Source organism: Perognathus longimembris, chromosome 5 (assembly GCF_023159225.1).
Source record: "Perognathus longimembris pacificus isolate PPM17 chromosome 5, ASM2315922v1, whole genome shotgun sequence".
In the NCBI taxonomy this organism is placed as follows: Eukaryota; Metazoa; Chordata; class Mammalia; order Rodentia; family Heteromyidae; genus Perognathus; species Perognathus longimembris.
The window spans coordinates 40170022-40193690 of record NC_063165.1 but is presented as its reverse complement, the minus strand read 5'-3'; the positions used below and the strand labels follow the sequence as shown (position 1 = coordinate 40193690).

At 38.2% G+C, this 23669-nt stretch overlaps 1 protein-coding gene across 3 annotated transcripts in view; it reads left to right on the top strand.

The window, feature by feature from the left end:
- Slc9c1 (solute carrier family 9 member C1) overlaps nt 1-23378 on the top strand; it is a 63623-nt gene extending 40245 nt beyond the window's left edge. For all 3 annotated transcript variants that reach the window (XM_048346595.1, XM_048346594.1, XM_048346593.1), the window contains 11 exons: nt 1094-1279; nt 3733-3882; nt 5369-5420; nt 6810-6958; nt 10016-10141; nt 11761-11859; nt 12677-12844; nt 17206-17337; nt 17446-17631; nt 19250-19376; nt 22979-23378. In XM_048346595.1, coding sequence (XP_048202552.1) covers nt 1094-1279; nt 3733-3882; nt 5369-5420; nt 6810-6958; nt 10016-10141; nt 11761-11859; nt 12677-12844; nt 17206-17337; nt 17446-17631; nt 19250-19376; nt 22979-23007 — 1404 coding nt within the window. In that variant the 3' untranslated portion in view covers nt 23008-23378. The remainder of the gene's footprint in view (nt 1-1093; nt 1280-3732; nt 3883-5368; nt 5421-6809; nt 6959-10015; nt 10142-11760; nt 11860-12676; nt 12845-17205; nt 17338-17445; nt 17632-19249; nt 19377-22978) is intronic.
- Nucleotides 23379-23669: the final 291 nt, after the last annotated feature.

The following is a 23669-nucleotide window of genomic DNA, read 5'->3' as shown; positions in this document are numbered from 1 at the left end:
TAATCAAGCCATTTCCAGAAGCAGAATTTGGGGGTCAGGTTGACCTAATCTACTCCCCGCAACATTTCCTACCATGTTTCCCTAGTCAAGATTGAGTCAGCTGTACTCCCTACAACATTAGTGAAACGAAATGTTAGTTCTATAACTATTCAGATGAAAGTTAAATTCCCAAATAATTCTGGGGAAATAGGTTTTTAAAGAGATCAAAATTACTTTTATTCTGTATCATCAGAGAATAAAATTACATAAGTGGGGTTTTGTTTCCTTTTTCTTTTAGTATTGGAGTTTGAACTCAGGGTCTCATGCTTTTACTGCTCAAGCCAAACTTCTCCCAGACCTTTTAGCTTTAGTTTATTTTTCAGATAGCACCTCATGCTTGGACTGTGATTTTCCTTAAATTCCTTTCCTCCACCTCATGTTTTGAATATCAATCACATACTATTAAAATGGAATTGTTTGAGGCTGTTTGCTTTAAATTAAAATACCTTGACACACTATTGTTTGGATTGGTCTGTCTTTGACTGCTACATGTTTCCTGAGACATTTTATAAATCTAGTTCACTTGTATCTGTAGTTAAGGTAATTCTAAACCAATATTCTTCATTCCTCCACTAAATGTTTAAGCTAATAAACTTACTCTGTGTTAGGTTTTTTAAAGTAGGTAGCCGTAAAGGAGAATGCCACGCGGTATTCAGGCAGGAGAGAAAGTTTATTACCGAACTGCTGGCCTGTGGCCAAGGTGATCCATGGCCAGAGAGAAGGGAAAAAGAGAGAGACTCCCACCCAGCCCTGCCTTATATCTAGGGCAGGGGCAAGGGGTGTGGCCAGGTGGATTAGGATGTGACCTCAGGGAAAGGGGAGGTAACTGCCTCCAGGTCTGCAGGTTACCCAGGTAACTGGGTGGAGACTTAATGAGGTGGGGGCAGCTACATGGGGCCCTCAGGGAGAGGACCTAACACTCTGGTTTTGTTTCTCCTGATGGTGTTTCAGAGATAGATTAGAGAAAAACTTAAGTGGTAATGTTTGAACTGTTATGGAAAACAGTGTAGGAAAAGCAAATTTATGACAATGTGATTTCTTTTCAATTCAACAGATGGCAGCAATGAGGAAAGAATATTTTTCCCAGGCCTGGAACCTATTTGAGTTAGGAATTACATTAATGGGCATCTTAGATATAATACTTACTGAAACAGGAACCATTAGTTATGCTTCTGAATTAGTTGAAATAGTCATCATTATGAAAATTACTCGACTCCTTCGCATCCTACGCCTTTTAAAGGTAAAGTAAATCCTGCAATTCCAAATTCCTCCTGACTGCTTCATGAACTATGAACTAAAATAAGTTTACTCATTTTATAGCCACCATTTTATTTTGGAGGGTGATGTTCTTGTTTTCTTTTTGTGGCTGTCTGACAGGGGATTGACCTCAGGACTTTGCACTTGCTAGGTAGGAGCTTTACCACTGGAGCAAAATTCTCAGCTTTTTAAAATTTAGTTATTAGATAGTGTCTCCCATTTGTACCCTGTCTGCCTTGACCCATGCTTCTCCCAATTTCTGCCTTCAAAGTAGCTGAAATGATAATCTGCCTTTTTATTGTTTGGGAGAGAGTTTCAGGAACTTCTTTGCTGAAACTTTTTTCCACCATCTCCCCTGACCTTCACCTACCCAGTAGGCTAGGAGTATAGTCCCAAGCTACCATACTTAGCGCTTTATCTCTTTCTTTCTATGCATACATAAACAAAACACAAACACATGTAAGCGGAGTGGGCAATACAAAGTTACAGGAACCTGCTTTATCTAGAGTTCAATCTAACTGTAGAATGTGTACATTTATATCTTCCTTGCATAAGTTTAGAAATACTTTTACTACTGAGAGACATGAATCAACAAACCATACAACCAGTAGTCTCACTTGTTAGTCTTCTGTGGAACAGTAAGTAAAATTGGTGTACAGTTTAACCTGAGAACGTGTATTCTAAAGTCTAATTAATTCTTTCTGATGGGAGGATATAGAAAGACTACTACATAGTTTAAATAAATAGATATAATCTCAGTATATAGAGCCGTTATCAAAGAAGGAACTAAGGAAATGCTATCTAGATCTTCCTGTCGTGGTAGAATGTAGAAAATGGGTAGGAGTTGAAGAATGCTAGAGGGAAAAGAGACTTCCTTAACTTGGCATACTAGATCAGAACCTTGAAAGAGGAGAATGCACTATGAACAATCACATATTGTGGAACACACATACGAAAACAGAAGGAATTGAGGAACTACAGAGGTTATGGGACTGCTCAATGACTACACATAGCCTAGAGATGTAAACCCCCAGCAAGGGAATGGGGACCAGAGTAGTTCATTGTGGGACCTTTCTAGGAGTGCCATAGCCACAAATTTCCACTCAGACAACATCTGGGAGTAAGTTTTGCCTAAGAGTTGTCATGTGAAAGGGATAATGCTTTATAGACAGTCATTTATGATATATGCCAACAAGATACGTTTGCACTAATTTCCAAGAATTTAAACTTTTAAAATAACATCAACTTCTCTATAAGGGAAATACATGCAAACAGTAAACTTGTAAGTTGTGCAAAATCCTCAACATTAATAATTATAAATAGCCATAATCATGAAGCTATAAAGAAACCATGAACAAAATAACCAAGAGCTTTGATGGGTTTCTGTGTGTGTGTGCGTGCGTGTGTGTGTGTGTGTGTGTGTGTGTGTGTGCATGCATGACAGTACTAGGGCTTAAACTCAGGGCTTGAAATCTAATCTGTCCATTAGCTTTTTTTTACTCTAGGCTGGTACTCTACCACTTGAGCCGCAGCTCTACTTCTGGATTTTTTTTTTAAGTTGAATGTATAATATGGAGGTTAGATCTGGCCAGCACCACCATTGGCTGTTGAGGGGTGTCAAATTGACTCCATCTCAGATTAGTTAAAGGGAGCAGAAGCCAACTCCATCTTCACTGAGATCTCCACCCCGCCCCCATCCAGGGAAGTTCCCCTTCGCTGTGCTAAGACTGTGGAAACTGCTTGACCACCTGAGTTGTGGAGCGCTCAAGGTTTAAACCTGTGCCCTCCCATGAGTAGGTGTATCCACCTGCATCATGTGAGCCCTGCCAAGTCCGTGTGCCAATTCTAACCAAAGTGATAGGTTGGTTCAAACAGTTGCTATGAGGCAGATTGTAACTCCATTGGCCACCTGCATGTGGCAAGCTTGACCATGTGGTGTTTGCCTTTACAACCCAACCCCAAGCCCAAGTGTGGCCCAGGGCGCGCGGTCCCAGCTCCCAAGTCTAGGCTGTGGCCTGGTTGCCAGCATGCCTTTTACCATTGTGGTCCCCAGCTCCTGAGTCTGGGCTGTGACCCTGGCCAGTCAGTATACTTTTTACTTCCCCAATAAATCCATCCTTTTACTTGAGGCTGTCTCTGAGTGGTGGACTCTTGGAGGGATGGGGGATTCCCCCCCCCTCCCCCAGAACCCATTACAGAATGTAAGAGTCTCATGGACTTTCTTGCCTGGGCTGACTTTGAACCTACATGCTCAAATCTCAAGCCTCCTGAGTAGCTAAAAGTATAGGTGTGAGCCACCAGTGCCTGGCCTGTGCATACTTTTTTGAGGTCTCTTAATTCCTTATTCTTAGAAGTTTTGGTTAACTAACCAGCACATAAGTCAAATTGTATAGTTTGTAGCAAAAGGTAATCCTGGCTTATGTGTTTACTTTTCAGCTTGTAACACCAAAATTACTGCAGATAATAGATAAAAAAATGAGTCACCAGCTGTCTTTTCACTATGCTATATTAAAAGGCTATGTTCAAGGAGAGGCAGATGTACTGAATATAATCGACCAGATTGCAAATTCCAAACAGGCTAAGGAGGTGAGGAAACCCTGAATTTGGGGGAAAAAGTTGTCATTTCTCACATCTTTTTGTTGCCCTTTGGCCATCTTGAACTCAGTCTCTATGTGCAGGTGTGGTCTTTGAGTCCTGGGTAATTACTGTAAAAATGAAAATACTTTCCATTTAAATCACTCAAATGTCTTCTTACTGAAGTATCTGTGTCACATGAAGAAGTACTGAGGCTCTTCAAGATGCCTTTCTGTCCATGTGAATGAAGCCCAGATATTGGAGTCAGATTTTTCCCAGTACCAACTCCAGAATTTGACAGGAAACCATGGGAAGTGAAGAGTGATTGAGCACAGTATCTTCACACTGCTCAAGAGCTCCATCCATCTCCAGCTTTCTTTCTTCCACAATACACAGTAAAGGAAATAAAAATGAGTGGTCTAGCAATGGAAAAAAAGAGGAAGAAAATAATAAATCACCTAAGAGGGAAGCCTTCTCAGATTATTTTATTATGCAGATTAAAAAGAAAAAGTGACGCCAAGAAGAGTGAAATGACTATATCCTAAGCCCCAGGTCTAGTAAATAGGAAAGATATTCTAGAGCCTAAATTCTTTTTTTTTTTTTTTTTTTTTTTTTTTTGGCCAGTCCTGTGCCTTGGGCCTGAGCACTGTCCCTGGCTTCTTTTTGCTCAAGGCTAGCACTCTGCCACTTGAGCCACAGCGCCACTTCTGGCCGTTTTCTATATATATGATGCTGGGGAATCGAACCCAGGGCTTCATGTATACAAGGCAAGCACTCTTGCCGCTAGGCCATATTCCCAGCCCCCTAAATTCTATTTTTTCAATTTTCTAATTTGAGGCAGATTAACACTGACATGTGCCCACATGTTTGCTGTCTAAGAAAAATTCAATATTTGTTTTCCATGACAATTTAGACCATTTCAATGGAACATTTTATGCTCTCAATTGAGAAAATTGTACATTTAAAATGTGCTAGAACACAAAAGAATACCTTCATTGCCTACAACTTTGATATTATTTTCTTGAGCTGTATTATCTTTTTTAACCACTGATATTTAGCACTAAAATTTAAGAGTACAAAGGAGAGAATATAAAATGACTTGGATACTTAAATTACATCCAATTATTGTCCACATTTTTGGTCCTTACACGTCTTGGCCTAACCTTTTACTCACCTGCAGTTGAAAACCATTCCTTTGTTCCAAAATTGAAGAGTCTCATAGAACTGTCTGAGAAAGTATCTACCATGCCTTTCAGAATCAACAACATTCTATGTCATGTTGCCTTAAGGAAAAAATGTATGTACTGACTTTAGGATCCTTAAAAATCAGTCTGGGTGATGTCATTTCCTTAGCACCATTGTTCAAGTGAATAAATCTTCCTCATCATATTTCTCTGTAAATTAGTAGATGTGGTTAAAAATCCACCCATCACCCATGTAAAGACATTTCATAATAGTTCATAGTCTTACTGGAACTAATTCATCTTTTGTTCTTTAGATCTTATTAAATCGGGTAACAAGGAATATGGAACTTGCCAGAAGAGAGTTAGGTAGGTATATTCATTCTAAATATGCAATAGAGCCAACTTTTATCATCACAACTTCAGAAAAATCAATTGTTTATATAACTGCTAATCTTTAAGGAAAGCTACTCATTAAAAATAACCAACTGGATAACAATCTACATGACTGTGTTTTCTTGTATAAAAGAGCATGATATAATGTTACTTCCCCACCCTTTTCCCGATAACAATGGCTTTTTAATTTCTATTTGAACAATCCACACCAATATGCCATCATTTTGGATGTCATTTTATGTCCTTATGAATTCATTTTTCAGCCAAACTAGGAACATCATGTGAGCCTTATAAGAAGATGCTTTTCCCCTCTACTTGCCATAGGGCTCACATTCAAGAGTTAAGGCCTGTCAGTGAGAAAAATCAAACAGGGCTACTAAAAGGCTGGATGTCCACACCTGGCTACAGCCTATTCTCTGAGTTATAGCATATTATAACCCTGGTATAGAACAAATCCTAAGAGTACAACAGGCATCTTGATCCAATGCTGTTCATATGTAAACAGGAGAAAGATATTTGATACCAAAATAACTGCAAAAGAACCCAGCAAGCCTGTGAATAAGCCAAGCTTGAGAGATCTTGTATGGTAAACAGTTACCAAAACAGACAAGCAACCATGACTAAGGAAAAGCCCTAAGGTAGAATCTGAAGGTATAAAACTTTCATGGGGGCTGGGGATATAGCCTAGTGGCAAGAGTGCCTGCCTCGGATACACGAGGCCCTAGGTTCGATTCCCCAGCACCACATATACAGAAAACGGCCAGAAGCGGCGCTGTGGCTCAAGTGGCAGAGTGCTGACCTTGAGTGGGAAGAAGCCAGGGACAGTGCTCAGGCCCTGAGTCCAAGGCCCAGGACTGGCCAAAAAAAAAAAAAAAAAAAACTTTCATGGGCATGCAGGAATCCAAATCTGATAAGTATAATAGCCTACATCTCTTAGCAAGGTTAAGTAGAAAACAATACCAGATGAGGAAGAGGACTAAACTACAAGCCACCTCTGAGCCAATAGACGACAGTCAAAAATCCTGATTCAAACAGAGCAGGAAAATGGATCATAAGTGCTAGAGTTAAAACCCAAAGAAGCCTCACAGCATCTAGGGAAGGTATATCAGTATAATTGTAAGTCTCTGGACCAGGGCTGCCTGTCCTTTTCCACGGACTTAGGCACAAATGTGAGCAGTGCCAAGGAAAAGACAGAACTCTGACACCACTGATGAGTAATGATTTATCAAAGTGGATCTGTCAGAGAGAGATACATTTCCATTTGTTGAAGGTTGTCGTCCATGAGTTCAGAAAATAATTATTAGCTATGGTTTACTTAAAACAATGTTTTATTTTATCTGAAAATATTTCATTACTTTTCAGGCTACTTTGAGTACGATCATCCAGAAATTGCTATCACTATGAAAACCAAGGAAGAGATTAATGTCATGCTTAATATGGCTAAAGAAATTGTCAAAGTTTTCAAGTCAAAAGGAATTCTTCATAAAATTGAAAGTTCTGAAATCATTAAGGTAAGGTGGAACATTTTCAGAATATACTGATTTAGTATGTAGAGATCATGAGGCCAACTTTTGATTCTTTGCAATGAAGAATATTCTTAAAAGATAAAAATTTTACTTAAAATAATTGTTTAAAGACAAATAGCTACTATAGTTCCCTTCCTGAATCCCTAGTGGTCAACATTTCCTTCCTGTTCTGGCATACTTACTGAGGTACCATATCTTTCTCCAAAACCAAGGATCTAATGAACCTATTTCATCCTAAGGTAGACTAGGTGTAAGTATGTTCTCGAGAATTATCTCTGGTATCTAAATATCATTTCCACTATAACCTAGAATTTATAAGAACACTCAAGAGTAGAGCTAGGAATAGCTACATTATCTTTCTTTAAATTATTAAAACAGTGCCATAATGTATAAATTGTGTTCCCAACTCATTATATGAACTCCAATTATATTAATTGATTATTCAATTAAAATCTTAATGGATTCATTTATAACCTTTAGGATTAATAAGAGATTACAGCAGAGTGCTCAGAAACAAGATCAACATAGAAAATTCATCCCTAACAGAAGATAAAACAAAAGAGGCTGGGAATATGGCCTACTGGCAAGAGTGCTTGCCTCCTATACATGCAGCCCAGGGTTAGATTCCCCAGCGCCACATATAAAGAAAATGGCCAGAAGTGGCGGTTTGGTCAAGTGGCAGAATGCTAGCCTTGAGCAAAAAGAAGCCAGGGACAGTGCTCAGGCCCTGAGTCCAAGCCCAGGACTGGCAAAAAACAAAAACAAAACAAAACAAACAAAAAAAAAACAACAGAAGATAAAACATAAGAAAATATACTCTTCACAATTGAAATTAAAAGCTATAAATCTTTACATATGGACCCCAAATAAAATATAAAACATACATGTGTTAAGGACTAAAATCCTCTACCAAGTACATGTTTCTATGGATTAGGGGTTGGCAAATATTTTCCTTTTTTTCCTTTTCCTTTCTTTGTTGCCAAAGTGTGGACATATTCTATAAAGGACAACACAATAAATATCTTATGTTATGTGAGACTTTGTGGGTCCTGTTTCAGATATTCAGTTCTGCAATTGTAGCAGCACTATAGTTCTAGAAAACATGTAGCGAATAACATGGGAGTGCCCAGTTATCTGTCATAGTGAATGATGAAGAGAGTGGGGAGAAGGAAGGAAAGGAAGGAAGGGAGGGAGGGAGGGAGGGAGGATAGAAGGAATAAAAGGAAGGAGGGAGTGAGAGAGAGAGAAAGATAAAAAAAGAAAGACATTAGATGGCAATTTGAAAACTTCTAAAGAAATGAAAATTTCTGTAAAGATAAACATTTGGGCAACTATAAAACTTTGTTTTCTTGTAACATTGATGTAAAGTTCTACCACTTGTTTTCCCAAGAGTTTAAGAAATAGCATGGTTGTAATTTTAGTTTGAACTTCTCATTTTGTTTTCCATGTAATTCAAGAGACCACAATATTAAAAATATCACTTTACAGTTTGGGTTACACAATGGATAATTGTGACAAACAATTGAAGAGGTTGAATGCTCGAGCTCTTGAAAGAATGGAGTTTCATATGTTTTGGAAGTTAAGCTTGCAGAAATTCAAATTATAGTGTGATAACTTTGGGATGTTAAAAGTAATCTGCAGTTTACAGTGTAAAATGGCTAACAAACATAAACTAAGGGAAAAGAAAATTAAAGAGTTTCATTATAAAGATAAACTAAACAAGACAGAAGACAGTAATCTAGAAAAATCAATACAAAGTTACATAGTGAATAACATAGGGCAAATGCTACAGTTATTTTTAAAAGATAAACTTAAAAAATTGGAAGAAAAGTGACAGAAAGCAGGGTGCTGGTGCCTCATACCTGTAAGCCTAGCTACTCAGGAGGCTGATATCCGAGGATCATGGTTCAAAGCCAGCCCAGGCAGGAAACTCCCTGAGCCTCTTATCTCCAATTAGCCACCAGAAAACCAGAAGTGCACTGTGGTTCAAACAGTAGATCACTAGCCTTGAGTTGAAGAGCTCAGGGGCAGCTCCCAGTCCCCAGAGTTCAAGCCCCATGACCGACAAAAAAAAGTGACAGAAATAGGTCTTCATATTTGTAATTACTTCAAATACAAATGGATCAACTATCCAATCAAAAGTCAGAGATGAGCAGAATGGATAAACCTAACATGATCCAACTGGGAAACTAGATATCCACATGCATAAGAAGTTCAACCCTGACCAGCTCACTAAATACAGAAATGCAGAAATTCAATCAAACTGTGCCTGGGTGCTGGTTACATAGACGTTTTCTTTTCCTTTTTTATACTGGTACTGCAGCTTGAATTCAGGGCCTGGGCACTGCCTCTTAGCTTTTTCACTCAAGGCTGGTGCTCTACCACTTGACCACACCTCCACTTCTAGAGATAAAAAATAGTCTCATGGATTACCTGTCTGGACTAGCTTTGAACCTCAATCCTCAAATCGCAGTCTCCAGAGTATCTAGCATTGCATAATGTGTGAGTCATCAGTACCCAGCCATGAATACTCTTGAGCAAATAGTCATGATTTGGAAACTTTTTGTACATTGCAGTAACTCAGTGAAAAGAAGGTTAATATGTCTTCACAATGTTGGAAATATTCCCCAAAATTCATGTACTAAAAGAGTGGTCACCAGTCTGTGATACAAGTGGAAAGTTCTGCAAACTTAAAAAGAGTCGGAAGGGAGTCGTCCCTATGGGTTTGCCCTTCAATGGGCTAAGACCCTGGCTCCTTTCTCTTTCTGTTTCCCCAAGCCCTGACATGAGAGATCAGCTCTACCACACCCTACCCACCAAGTCCCTTACTATGGTCCCAAATCAACAGACAAGAGATTATGAGCTGAAACCTCAGGAGCTATGAGTCAAAATAAATTTTTGTTCCTCTAAGTTGATTCTCTCAGTGTTTTGTAACAGGATTCTATAGTTAATTAACATAGTATATTACACAGCTTTTATTTATGTTCTGACATTCTGTGAACAATTGAGTTCATTTTCTTTCTTAAATCTTCTCATTTTTAGTTAATCATGGCCAAAAAGAGAGAGTTTCTTGATTCTCAATCTATTATTCGTTCTCTATCAGTTGAAGAAACTTTGTATCGTATTCCATGGCTTGGTAAAGAAAAAAATTGCATTAAATTTATTCAGGTAAGACTTTTATTCTCTGACAATATTATCTTCTATCAAGCAAAAAATAATCTTGAAGAAGTTAGGATTTGGGGCGTGGACAGGAGAGAAATACGGGGGAGAGGAAGGGAGGGGGTAGCATTGTTCAGAAAGAAATGTATTCATTATCTGATTTAAGTAACTGTAATCCCTCTGTATATCACCCTTACAATAACAATAAATAAAATTTGTTTAAGGATTTAACCATAATACTTGCAGGTTTAAAACCTCTCTGACTGTACTTGGCTAGTTACAGAAAAAAAATTCAAAATTACGCTGAACAACATGAAAAACCCCGGGCTGGGAATATGGCCCAGTGGTAAAGTGCTCGCCTCGTATACATGAAGCCCTGTGTTCGATTCCTCAGCACCACATATATAGAAAAAGCTGGAAGTGGCACTGTGGCTCAAGAGGTAGAGTGCTAGCCTTGAGCAAAAGGAAGCCAGGGACAGTGCTCAGGCCCTGAGTCCACGCCCCAGGACTGGCAACAAAAACAAAAACAAAAACAACATGAAAAACCCCTCCTAGTCTGTTCCTGCCACCTCTCCACCTTCCTTTACTGTTTCTCATTTACCCATGTACCTGTGTCTACTCAATCATCCATGGTGCTGGTTTCTTTTGCCAGTCTTATGCAAGTGCTATTTACATTTCCTAAGAGGCTTCCTGGGCCCCACCTACAGAGGCCCTCAGAGAAGTAGGTTGTGTTGGCCTGCCTTTTCATCACCTGCTAGCCTGTGTCTATCTTGAGCTTGGCAGAGCAAACCTGCCATCACAGTATAAAATACCTGCTTTTATTACAGCTCAATGACACCACATTGTAATTACTTTTACATCTTTGTCAACTGCTTGAATACTCAGCTCTTGTCATTTTGCATAATGCATGATGGATACTCAAAAAAATGTTGGTGGAATGAACATAAAAGAATCTAATTTCAGGGGGGGTTAGGGGGTTGTTGTTTATTTGCTTGTTTGGTACTGGTACTCAGACTTGAACTCAGGGCCATATCACTGTGCTTGAGTGTTTTTGCTCAAAGCTAGCACTCTACCACTTGAGCTACAGCTCCACTTCCAGCATTTTGGTGTTTAATTGGCAAAAGTGTCATAGACTTTCTTGGCTGGGTCGGCTTTGAACTGAAATCTTCAAGTCTCAGCATCCTGGGTAGCAAGGATTACAAGTGTAAGTAAGTCACCAGTACAATCTAATTGGTTTTAGTAATATTATTTGTCTATATCTATTTGGTACCAAAAGATCTATTATATTTTTCCACCAAATATTTAGAAAGAGGATATATGACATGTATGTGTCATTAGCCAAAATTACAAAAAAAACACACACACACACATGAATTCTACCATTACATACATGTACCTAGATTCCTTCTTTCCTTACCCATGCACCCATTGAGTATTTACTCCACCTGAAATTTACTATGAACATAGAGTTTCCTCTCTTTGCTATTCATCATTCCTACTTTCTTTACAAATTTATTACCAACAAAATATTTTAGATCTTATTGAAAAGGTAAAGTTCATTAAAATGTTAACATTCACAATCACTGCCAACATTGTTTATAAGTGATGTATTTGGTGTCTTTTTTTAGGAAAAAGTCAAAATTTTAACTTATGATTGTGGGAATGATATATTTGAAGAAGGGGATGAGGCTGAAGGAATCTACATAATTATTTCAGGCATGGTAAAGGTAAAGCAAAGATACTTACAAGCTCACGTCTGAGTATTAGTTTGGAAAACCTTTGGGGCTAGGGATATGGCCTAGTGGCAAGAGTGCTTGCCTCGTATACATGAAGCCCTGGGTTCGATTCCCCAGCACCACATACATACCACCATACCACCATACCACCATACATACCACCATACCACCATATACAGAAAACGACCAGAAGCGGTGCTGTGGCTCAAGTGGCAGAGTGCTTGCCCTGAGCAAAAAAACAAGCCAGGACTGGCGAATACATACATACATACATACATACATACATACATACATACATACATACATAAATAAATAAATGAAAACCTTTATAAAATTAAAAATAAATATCTTTCTATATTGAGAAATGCATAGTTCTTTTTTTAAAATCAGCAGCTACCATCAAAATGATAACTTTCACAATCAGACACAATGGCCAATGATTTCCTTAATTTTTGAAGCCATGCCCTCTTGTAGGTTCATAACTTTTTCTTATATTTTAAGATGGAAAATTATACTGTAAACTGTTATTTTTCTTATGGTTTTTTTATGTTTGTTATGAGTAGGAAATTTGGCCATTTAAAATGGGTATAGGTTAAACAAGAGAACTCAGAAAGTTTACAGTACTTAAGTACTTGTTACTAAGTCATATTTAAACATTTTAATGAGTTTACTTGAAAAGGAGAAATAAGTATATCCCCAAATAGATGCACATATTTGTTAAATCAAAAGTGGGAAAAATCATAAATTAGATTATTTTGATCATAGACGTTAACTGGCATATTTTTTCTCTTTCTTTGTTCATGAATAGCTTAAAAGATCAAAGCCAGCTGTGGAGGCTGATGCAAAACACTTAGAGAAGAAAGCTGACCCCATACTATACAAAGACTATGTACTCAGTGGGGAAATCATAGGAGAATTAAACTGCTTAATTAATCAGCCTATGGAATATTCTGCGACCTGCAAAACTGTTGTAGAGGTCAGACAGCATCGCTCATGTCTTACTATTGTGTTTCATTCAGTGTATAGTATCCAATTTAAGGTCTTTACCATATGTTTACTTTTTTTGTTTCTTAAAGTATAAGAACTTTGTTAAAAAAAAATATTTACCCACCTAACACATTATTCTGACAAAATAGCTTCTAAAAATGACCCTACCATAGTGAAAGAAGAATTTGACTACATTAACTGGTTATATGAGCAGTTTTGAAGTAAAATTTGGTGGGATATGTTGACTGTCAATACTGTAATTTAGAAAACAAGGAAGGAGAAAAAGTCAGAAGTAAACGTTACTAATAAAAAAGTAATTTAAAGCCTTTTCTGGACATAAGGCCAACCATGTTGGCTTACACCTGTAATCCTGGCTACTTGGAAAAAAAAGAAATGATCAAAAGGATCATAGTTGCTTGAGGCCAGTTTAGACAAAAAGTTATTGAGGCCCTATCTCAATCCACAAACTAGTTATGGTACTTCACATCTGTAATCCTAACTATGCAGGAGAATAAATAGGAAGATCATGGGCCAAGGCCAGCCTTGGGCAAAAATGAATGACCAAAAGGGCTTGAGGATATAGCTCAAGTGGTAGAGCACCTGATTAACAAGCATAAGGCCCTGAGCTCAAGTTCCAGTATGGGGGGGGGGGTAGGGAGAGAGAGAGAGAGAGAGAGAGAGAGAGAGAGAGAGAGAGAGAGAGGATTTATTGTTTACCTTTTCATTATCTTTAAGTAGTTGTACAAAGCAGGTGCCATGTAACAAAGCATTTTATGAATACAATGCATCTTGATCAGTGGCACCCCTTTCAACATTCTCAACCCCCTTTTGACTCACTCACCCCTTTCCTTATTTTTCTTTGTTTTTGATGTGTACAATGAATTCTTGACTGCATTCTCCATACCCCCCCTTACCCTTTGTCTTCCCCTCTTCTCTTGCCCCACCCCTTAAATGTACTCACTTCCTGGTGCTGATTTTGTTGGGCTTTGACCTAGTCTTTCTAAAAGATTATACTATCTCAGCTCTCCACAGAGTCTACTACACTTCCATCATTTCACTTGTAACTACTTGCAAACCACCCAGTGTGTTTACTTATAGATTTATGGGCACATTCTAGATGCCACAAATGAGGGAAACCATGCAGCCTTTATTTTTCTGGGTCTGGCTTGCTTCATTTAATATAATTTTGTCCAAATTGAAAATATTAGGAGAGAATTTTTTTTCTAGTCATGGGACTTGAACTCGGGGCTTAGGCTCTATCCCTGAGCTTCTTTTGCTCAGGGCTAGCACTCTATTTCTTGAGCCTCAGCACCATTTCTGGCCTTTTCTGAGTAGTTTATTGGATATCAGTCTCATGGATTTTCCTATCTAGGCTGGCTTCAAACTGCAATCCTCAGATCTCAACCTCCTGAATAGCTAGGATTACAAATGTAAGCCACCGGAACCCAGTGTGAGAGAGATATGGTTTCTAAAAAGTATTTTCTAGACATTATAGGGGATAAAATCCTCAATATGCCAGGGGCTTACCATAAGCCTAATTTGAAATCAGAAAGAATCATGAATCCTATCTAGGAAGTGACAAGAGAAGAAAAAAACCAAAGCTTCTCAGTCTCCATATTGAAACATTTTTCAGAAAATACAAGGAGAGATACAAATAAAATGATACAAAATAAATGACATTCTGTGGGACAAATGATCTGCTATCATCAAGCAATTGATGGGGAGGTATGTATGGAGTGAGGGAAAAAGAAGGTAAAGGCAAATGACTAAAAAACAACCTTCAGGGCTGGGAATATGGCCTAGTGGCAAGAGAGCTTGCCTCGTATACATGAAGCCCTGGGTTCAATTCCCCAGTACCACATATATGGAAAACGGCCAGAAGTGGCGCTGTGGCTCAAATGGCAGAGTGCTAGCCTTGAGCAAAAAGGAAGCCAGGGACAGTGCTCAGGCCCCGAGTCCAAGGCCCAGGACTGGCAAAAACAAACAAACAAAAAACCTTCAGAGTCATTACAGCCAAATCCATTTGTTCTCATTTGAACAAACCACATACAAGGAAGTAGTTTGTGAACTGAAAAAAGAGATTCAGACTGAATAGGAATTGAGTAAGCAAAGACTTTAAGCCATTGTTACAAGTTGATTTAATGAAGGGGGAAATGATGTAGGGTTACTCTATATTGTACACATGCATTGTACACAGAAATATATGTGTTAAATTGAAATCTCCTTTGTTATTGCTATTCAATAATAATAAAGAAATGAGTAATTTAATGTGATAAATAAAATATATTCAAACAATTACAGAAAAATATTCTCATAAACAGAAGACACAGAAATATGTGCATAATATGCACATATATAGTCAAGTGGAATTTTTTAAATTGAATTAAGCAGAGTGAGATAGTAGTAAAAGGAGCTCTTGAAAGACAAGATAGATAACAGAGATACTCTGAAAGAAACAGAGAACAAAGAGTCTTCAAAGCAAAATGTGGCTGTGGTGGTAGTGCATGCCTATAATCCCAGACTTAGAAAGCTGAAGCAGGAAGATCATGAGTTAAGACTCGGGCCTGGGCTGCAAAGAAACTATAAACAGATAAGGCAGAATGATGGAGGAGGAGGAGGAGGGGGAGGGGGAGGGGGAGGGGGAGGGGGAGGAGGAAGAGGGGGAGGGGGAGGAGGAAGAGGAGGAGGAGGAGGAGGAGGAGGAGGAAGAGGAGGAGGAGGAGGAGATAGTACTGAGGATATGGGAAAATGCTTTGGGGAATCTAAATAATTTTTGCAGCCATGTAGAAGACAGTATGGCGGTTCTTCAAAAATTAAAAACAAAATCATCATGTAATCTAGTAATCTCACCATAAGGTAAATTTCCACAGGAAATGAAATCAGTATGTTAAAGCTCACAATCTGCATCCCCAAGACTATCACAGCACAATTCACAAGAAAAGGAAACTTCCTGCGTCTATCAACTGATGAGTAATTACACTGTGGAATGCACACATGAAATTCTTCCTCACTTATGGATGAGTCTGGAGGACATTATGTTAAATAAAGTATGCAAGGCACAGAATGAAAAATAATACAAAATGCTATGTGGGATCCAAAAGCCAAGTTAATTTTTCAGTCAGAGAATGGAACGAGAAAACCAGGGGAAGGAAAGGATTAAGGGAAAGTGTTAGTCAAAGTCTTCTTGTTTAGTGAGACTGAAAGAACAGATATTAGTGACCCATTGCACTGTGCGGCAGCCACAGCTTCAAATAATGTATATTTCAAAAGTGCTAATAGATTCCTGATATCTTCCCCATACCCACACAAAAATAATAGAGTCAGGTGCTAGTGGCTCACAAATACAATACTGGCTACTTGGCAGGCTGAAATCAAGAGTATAGCTCAAGACCAAACATGTAAGTTCAAAGCAAACATGTAAGGCCCCTTCTTACCCAATAAATGGAGTGCATACCTGTCACCCTAGCTATGTGGGAGGCTCAAGTTGGGAGGATCATGGCTCCAAGTCAGCCCAGGCAGAAATGTTCAGGAGATTGCATCTTAACAGAGAAATGTTGGGCATTGTGGTATGTGCCTGCTATCCCATTGATGGGAGGGAGTCCAATCCACGCAAGTGTCTGGGCAGGAAGTGAACCCCTATCTAAAAAATAACCATCAGAGCTTGGTGTGGTAGCTTATGTTTATAACCCAAGCTACTCAGGAGGCTGAGATCTGGAAGAACACCATTAGAAGCCAGTCCAGGCAGAAAAGTTTGAGAGACTCCATATCCAATTATCTAGCAAGAAGCTGAACTCAAGATGTGCTTAAAGTGGGAGGACCAGCTGTGAGTAAGCAAGCCAGGTGAGACCACCAGAACCAGTCAATAAACAAAAGAAAGTAACAATGGAACAAAAGGGCTTAGAGACATTACTCAGCTAGGCATTGGCTCTGAGTTCAAACCCCAGTACCAATAAAAAACTTTTTTAAAGAGGTAAGTTGATGAAATAAATATGAATGTGAATAATATTGTATACAAATGAATATACACAATTTTAAATAGATTAATAAAGATATGAGAGATAGTTAACATGTTATTTAGCTTGATATAATTTCACAATGTATATGTATATCAAAATAACATTCCATTATATATATATATATATATTTAAGAATGAATACTAAAGAATCTCTCATGGGATCACATGGCCTTTTGCAAGTTAGTATATGACAAGATCAAAAGATATTTATCAATACACACATTTTGTATGTTTTCAGGTCATGGCATAAATCTTACATAGCTTAAATTGTTAACCTTAGTGTTAAGGTAAAGCCTGATTTTGAAATGCTAAATTTATACCTTCTTCTTTCCAGACATGTTTTATTCCAAAGCAACACTTGTATGATGGTTTTACCAACTCTTTTCCTGACATGGAAGATAAAATATGGCATAAAATTGGACTTGGTATTACTGCCCAGAAAATAAGGGAACACTTATCCTATGAGGTCAGAGGAATTTCTGAGTGAAATTGCATTAAGATGCAGTCAGAAGTTGGCTATAAATTTAAATCAAGCTCTTCCTGAACAAATACTAGCTATTGTGTTTTTCTTTAGGACTGGAACTACAAGTTGCAATTAAAGCTCTGTAACATTTATATACAAAATATCCCAAAGACCACCAAAACGGACATCTATGAGGAAACTGTGACCCATGTTATCCTTATCCATGGAGCTGTAGAAGACTGTCAGTTACGCAAAATTTATAAGGCACCGCTTTTAATTCCCATAACATGCCATCAGGTAAAGAAACATTTCTTCCTGTCTTCAGTACAATATGTCCATCAGAAGAAAATGTCATTTTGATCAGCCTTTCCCTAGCCAGGCAGGGGTGGCTCATGCCTATAATCCTAGCTACTTGAGAGGCTGAGATGTAAGGATTGCAGTTCAAAGCCAGTTGGGGCAGAAAAGTCTGAGTGTCCTCTTTAATGAACCATCAAAAAGCCAGAAATGAAGGTGTTGCTCAAATGGTAGAGTGTCAGCCTTGAACAAAAAAGCCAAGCCGAAGTTCAAACCTCAGTATCAGCATGTACATGTGCACATGCACGTGTGCACGCACACACATATGCACAAATAATCATGCTTTCCCCTTCCCCATCTTCTTTCCCCATCACTCCATAAACACACAAGCTCTAAATATCCACAACTGCAGCTTTCATTGATTTAACATTCAGCAACCGAAGCCAATCTAAAACAAGCCAAGTTTGGCCATCTAGGTATACATAATAGTTATTTCCATTTTTAACCAGTCTTGCTCTAATACATTATGTTTGGTGCATATGAGAAATGATGGTCCTTTATTTGTGTGTTTCTCTCCATCTCCTTGTTCTGCATTGGATTGCTCATCTGGTTTTAACCCTGCATGACTATGCTTTGTCTCATGCTGGGCTTCCTGTGGATGCTGTGGGCTGGGCTGTAACAAAATGTTGCTTCTTTTGTTCTCTGTATAGCTGCAGGCTTTAAATCAAAAGAATCTGAAATGTTGTTTTGTTTTTTTAAGTCTAAAATAAAAGTAATGGCATGCAGGGCAGGCTGGGGAATGGGAGGTAAAGAATGAGGTATGGATAGAGGGAATCCTACAGTAAGAAATGGCTAGAGGACATTTCCTAAGAGGATATTAAAGTCCTGGTTTGATACCAATTAGAGAAATAGAACATTCCCCCTTCCCTGTCTCCCTTCCTCTCTCTCTCTCTCTCTCTCTCTCTCTCTCTCTCTCTCTCTCTCTCTCTCTCTCTATCTCTCTCTCTCTCTCTCTCTCTCTCTGTTAGTACTAAGTTTGAACCCTGGGTTTTTCACTTGCTTGGAAAGCTATGTCTTCAGCTACGTACTTCTTATTCATGAACACAGAGTAGCAGAGCTCTGGTAGGGAGTAACTAGTTATGTAGACAGTTAAGAGATTCTCAAAGTAGCGTGAAACCTGCCTAACTCTGTCTATAACCTTACACATACAGCCCTACTCTGTGAATTTGAATATCAATGTTATTGGATAATGTTGCATTCTTCAAATTGAAACAAAGGACAACAATTTTTTGAAGTCCACTAGGTTTTTAAACTTTCTTTCTGCCATATTCTTTATTTGGTTTTTAAATTTTATTTTAAAAGCTCATAGATAATTAAGTCCTATCATCTCCTCATTTGCAAGAGAACCAAAATATTTTTTAAAGTCCATCAGAATTCACAAAATGTTGTTGACCTCTATAAAATCAACCCACTCAAGAATTTCAAGATCTTCGTCTTGTTTGTATTAATTTATTGATCTTTGCAATTTTCTCTTAAATGTTAGAAAGGACCTGAAATAACAGCCTTATCATAGAAACATTTAATTGTATGACATGCACAGAAATAAATTTTGAACTTTCAGATACAAGGCATTGAGAACTTTACGAAAGTAATGATTATTCAAACATCAATTGATATGAAAAAAACCAGACTGAGTCCTAAAAAGTCTGCATCTCCACAGAAAATTTCTCTGGAATCATCATTACTAGGTGAGTTAAGATTTATTTGGGCAATATAAAAACTTTCTCTCCCTTCATAGAATAGCCAAATATATGTTTGGGAACCGGTATATGCATTCTGCTAGAGTATTGAGAAATCCTTTAAAATGCCATTTTGCTATCTATGCTAGAGTTTTCATTGTTGTACCAATACCTAGTAGAAACAACTTCAAGGAAGGAATATCATTTGGGGTTATGATTTCAGGTGTTTCAACCCTTGACTTGCTTGTCTCTTAGCCATGGGCTCCTGGTAAAGTAGAGAATCACAGTGGTAGAAGCCCGTGGTGGAAAATGGTACTTGCTTCATGGTGGCCAGGAAATCAAAGTGAAAAAGGAAGAGGTCAAGGCAAGGTATACACTCCAATGACAGTGACCTACTTCCCCCCTACACACACACACACACACACACACACACACACACACACACGGCACTACCTCTACAGATTCACCACCTACCCATAGCTTATTGAAATTGTCAATCGGTTTCAACCATCTATTAGTCAAATCAGTCAACTCTAAAAACATCTTTCTAGACACATACCACAAGTGTGTTTTACTAATCTCCTAAATGTCTTCTAATCCAGTCACACTAGTAACCAATCTTAGCCACTGTAATATCCAACAAATTAAACCAGCACAAGAATAACCACAGTTATCTGTAGAAATTTTTATATTGTGTCTACAAGAATAATGTGAGGGCTGGGGATATGGCCTAGTGGCGAGAGAGCTTGCCTCGTATACATGAGGCCCTGGGTTCGATTCCTCAGCACCACATATACAGAAAACGGCCAGAAGTGGCGCTGTGGCTCAAGTGGCAGAGTGCTAGCCTTGAGCAAAAGGGAAGCCAGGGACAGTGCTCAGGCCCTGAGTCCAAGGCCCAGGACTGGCCAAAAAAAAAGAATAATGTGAATAATTATTAAAGTAACATTCAGACTAAATATTTTATAAATACAATAATAATAAAAATAAGGTTAAACATTTTAAACAATAAATAAACATGTCGGTGGAGTTGAAAGGATATACTTAATAGCTTTCTTCTCTTTATGCAGATGTAAAAATTATATTGTAACAAATGATTATCTAATAGCTACTGCTCCCTAGAATTCAGAAGGTTGAAGTAGTAGAAATTGCAAATTGATGGGCAATAATAATAATCCATTTATTAAAATGTAGGAAATAAGTCAGAGATTTTTTGTTTTGGTTTGGTTTTTTTTGGGCCAGTCCTGGGCCTTGGACTCAGGGACTGAGCACTGTCCCTGGCTTCTTTTTGTTCAAGGCTAGCACTCTGCCACTTGAGCCACAGCGCCACTTCTGGCCGTTTTCTACATATGTGGTGCTGGGGAATCGAACCCAGGGCTTCATGTATATGAGGCAGGCACTCTTACCACTAGGCCATATTCCCAGCCCAAGTCAGAGATTTTTTTATTTATTGTTGTTATTACCAATGTGATGTATGGAAGGGTTACAATTACATGGATCAGGCACTGAGTACATTTCTCTTTTTAACTGTTTTCTGTTCTCTAACTCTCCCAGTTCCTCCCCCCCACTTCCACCCATGTTCACTTTCATCAATGTCCAGTGAGCTCTACTGCTACTCTTTTTCACCCTTTTTCCTTTGAGTTCTGTACCCTCTCCCCCTCCCCCAAATATACATGGGAATATACCATGCATAAAATCATCAAAAACTAAAAAAGGAAAAAGGAGTTTGTGCATATATATATGTATATATATTACTTTATGTGAATACAAAGAGGCATGTAGGTATTGTGCCTTTCTGTCCTCTTTGGGCTAAATCCTGTAGTGATTCAAAAACTGAATAGTAGAGATTTATGGATTAAATAACAAAAATAAAATTTGATATTTATCCTTTAACTGTAAATAAGGATAACAAATTTAGAAATATTTAAAAATTTTAACTACCAAGAGCAATACTAGTAATTAAGAGATAACTGAAATATAATTTGCAGGAGGCAGTGGAAAATAAAAATGTAAAGATATGCATGGTGGTTTATGCCTATAATCCCAGCACTCAGGAAGCTGACTCAAAGGCCAGAGGGAATTGAACATTTACTTTTTGAAGTAAACAAAAATTTATTGACGATGCAGTTGGTTTCCTTTAAAATAAATGATAATCGAATGATACTGGTTTCCCCATATTTTGCTAGTATTTTTGCTGGTATTTTGATGAATAAAAGCAATTTATAAAAAAAAAAGTAATACAAATGCTCACATAAATTTGACTCGTGATTCTGCTTCTGAGAATTAATCTAAAAGAAATAATCCAAAATATTATAAATCATGCGTAAGGCTGTGCGCATGCGTGTGTGTGTGTGTGTGTGTGTGTGTGTGTGTGTGTGTGTGCATGTGCACCATTACCAGGGCTTAAACTGAAGGTCTCAAGCTCTTGCTTGGTTTTTTTCTCACACCTGGTGCTCATACAGTTGAGTTTTATGTGGTGAACTGGAGGCAAAAATTTCTTGGACTTGTTTGCCTGAGCTGGCTTTGAGCCAAGATCCTCAGATCTCAGCCTCTTGCATAGCCAGGATTATATGTGTGAGTCACTAGTGTTCAATGAACTATTTCTAATGCAAAAAAAAGGGAAAATTAAAGAGTCTGGAAGTCCAATGGTGAGAGTATACATAATTTCCCTATAGAACATCTGAGACATAAACAGTACAAGAAATGTATCCAACGCCTAATGTATGAAACTGTAACCTCTCGGTAATTCAGTTTGATAATAAAAAAAAATATATATATATATAAAAGAACATTGAGACAGAAACTATCACACAACTGCTAAACAGGGTGGTTGCATAGTCTAACCAAAAATATAAAGAAGACAAGACATGTAATGAAATTTTTAACATGAAAAATTATTATTATGGAGATAGGAAAGTGAGAGTAGAGGTGGTTTTACTCTGATTTCCTATGCTTCTATTAAACTTATAAAGAAATCTAATAATGATTTGTGATCACTGGAATACCACAGAATTGTTGAAATGCAAGTTTTTGAGAGTTCCCCTTTCCTCTACCTTTTTCATCCTTCTCACCTGTGGGTGGAGCCTGATCTGAGCTCCTGTGTCAAGCCAGTGTTAGCCCAAGCCAGTGTTTCCCTAGATGGAAAATTCTCTTCGTGATACCCATAAACTATACAGCTCAGGAGCCCAAATGGCTTCCAGGACTCTGACTCAACTCCCAGAAGATACTTCAGGTGGAAGAGGAGCCAAGTCTGGACCGTAAGACAGTGTTAAGAGATCCAAAAAAGCTGGGCACTGGTGGCTCATGCCTGTAATCCTGGCTACTCAAACCTGAGGATCATGGTTCAAAGTCACCCTAGGCAAGAAAGTCTGTGTGGCTCTCTTCTCCAACGAACCACCATAAAACCAGAAGCGGCACTGTGGCTCAAAGTGATAGAGAGCTAGTCTTGAGCAAAAGAGCTCAGGGTCAGCACCCAGGCACAGAGTTCAAGCCCCATAATTAACAAAAAAAGGAGGGGGGGCGAGGGAGAAAGAGAAAAAAAAGGAAAAGATCTCAAAGCTCTCTGAATTCTTATTTTAATTTGTGTTCTTTTTCCTCCCTCCTACTCCTGTTAGAAATGGTTGACAAGAATGCTGAAGACTAGACCCAGTGTTGGTGTGGCTGTCAGTAGAGGCCTCCTGAAGATAAAACACATTTCCACAAATGAAGAAAAAAAACAACCATAGCGCACCCTAAGAAGATATAGCCATATAGAAAGCCATATAGAAAAGAAGACGGGACTTTCTGAACAGGCAGTTCAACACATGGATCTTTCTCCAAAATATTTTTTTTATTTAAGCCACTATTTTTAAATATCCAAACATCTCAAGAAATATTAAGTTAATTTTAGTCATACAAGGCAACAAATAAGTCCATCACCCAGATAGTTTGCACATTGGTCTTGAAGAAACAGTGGTATGAGTCATCTCATGAACAATAAAATGTTATTAAAATGGTTTTTAAGTGTGTCCCTGACCCAAGCATTGATTCTTTTGCCACTCATCCTACTTCACTCATCTTGGAAGCTCTCTCAAGAATTATAATTGTCACAAATGGAAACTGTCACAGACTGAGACCATATAAGCCATTCCTAAAGGAAATGTCCAGTTCCTGTTCTGTTCATCACTCTCTTCATAAAAATAAACCCAATGCCTGCTATAGTCTTAGAAAACAGGCTTCTCAGTTAATAGCTAGAGCATGCTTTTCTGTATGCTTCTGACATACTACCTACTACATAGCTCTGAACTTATTCAATCATAACAACCA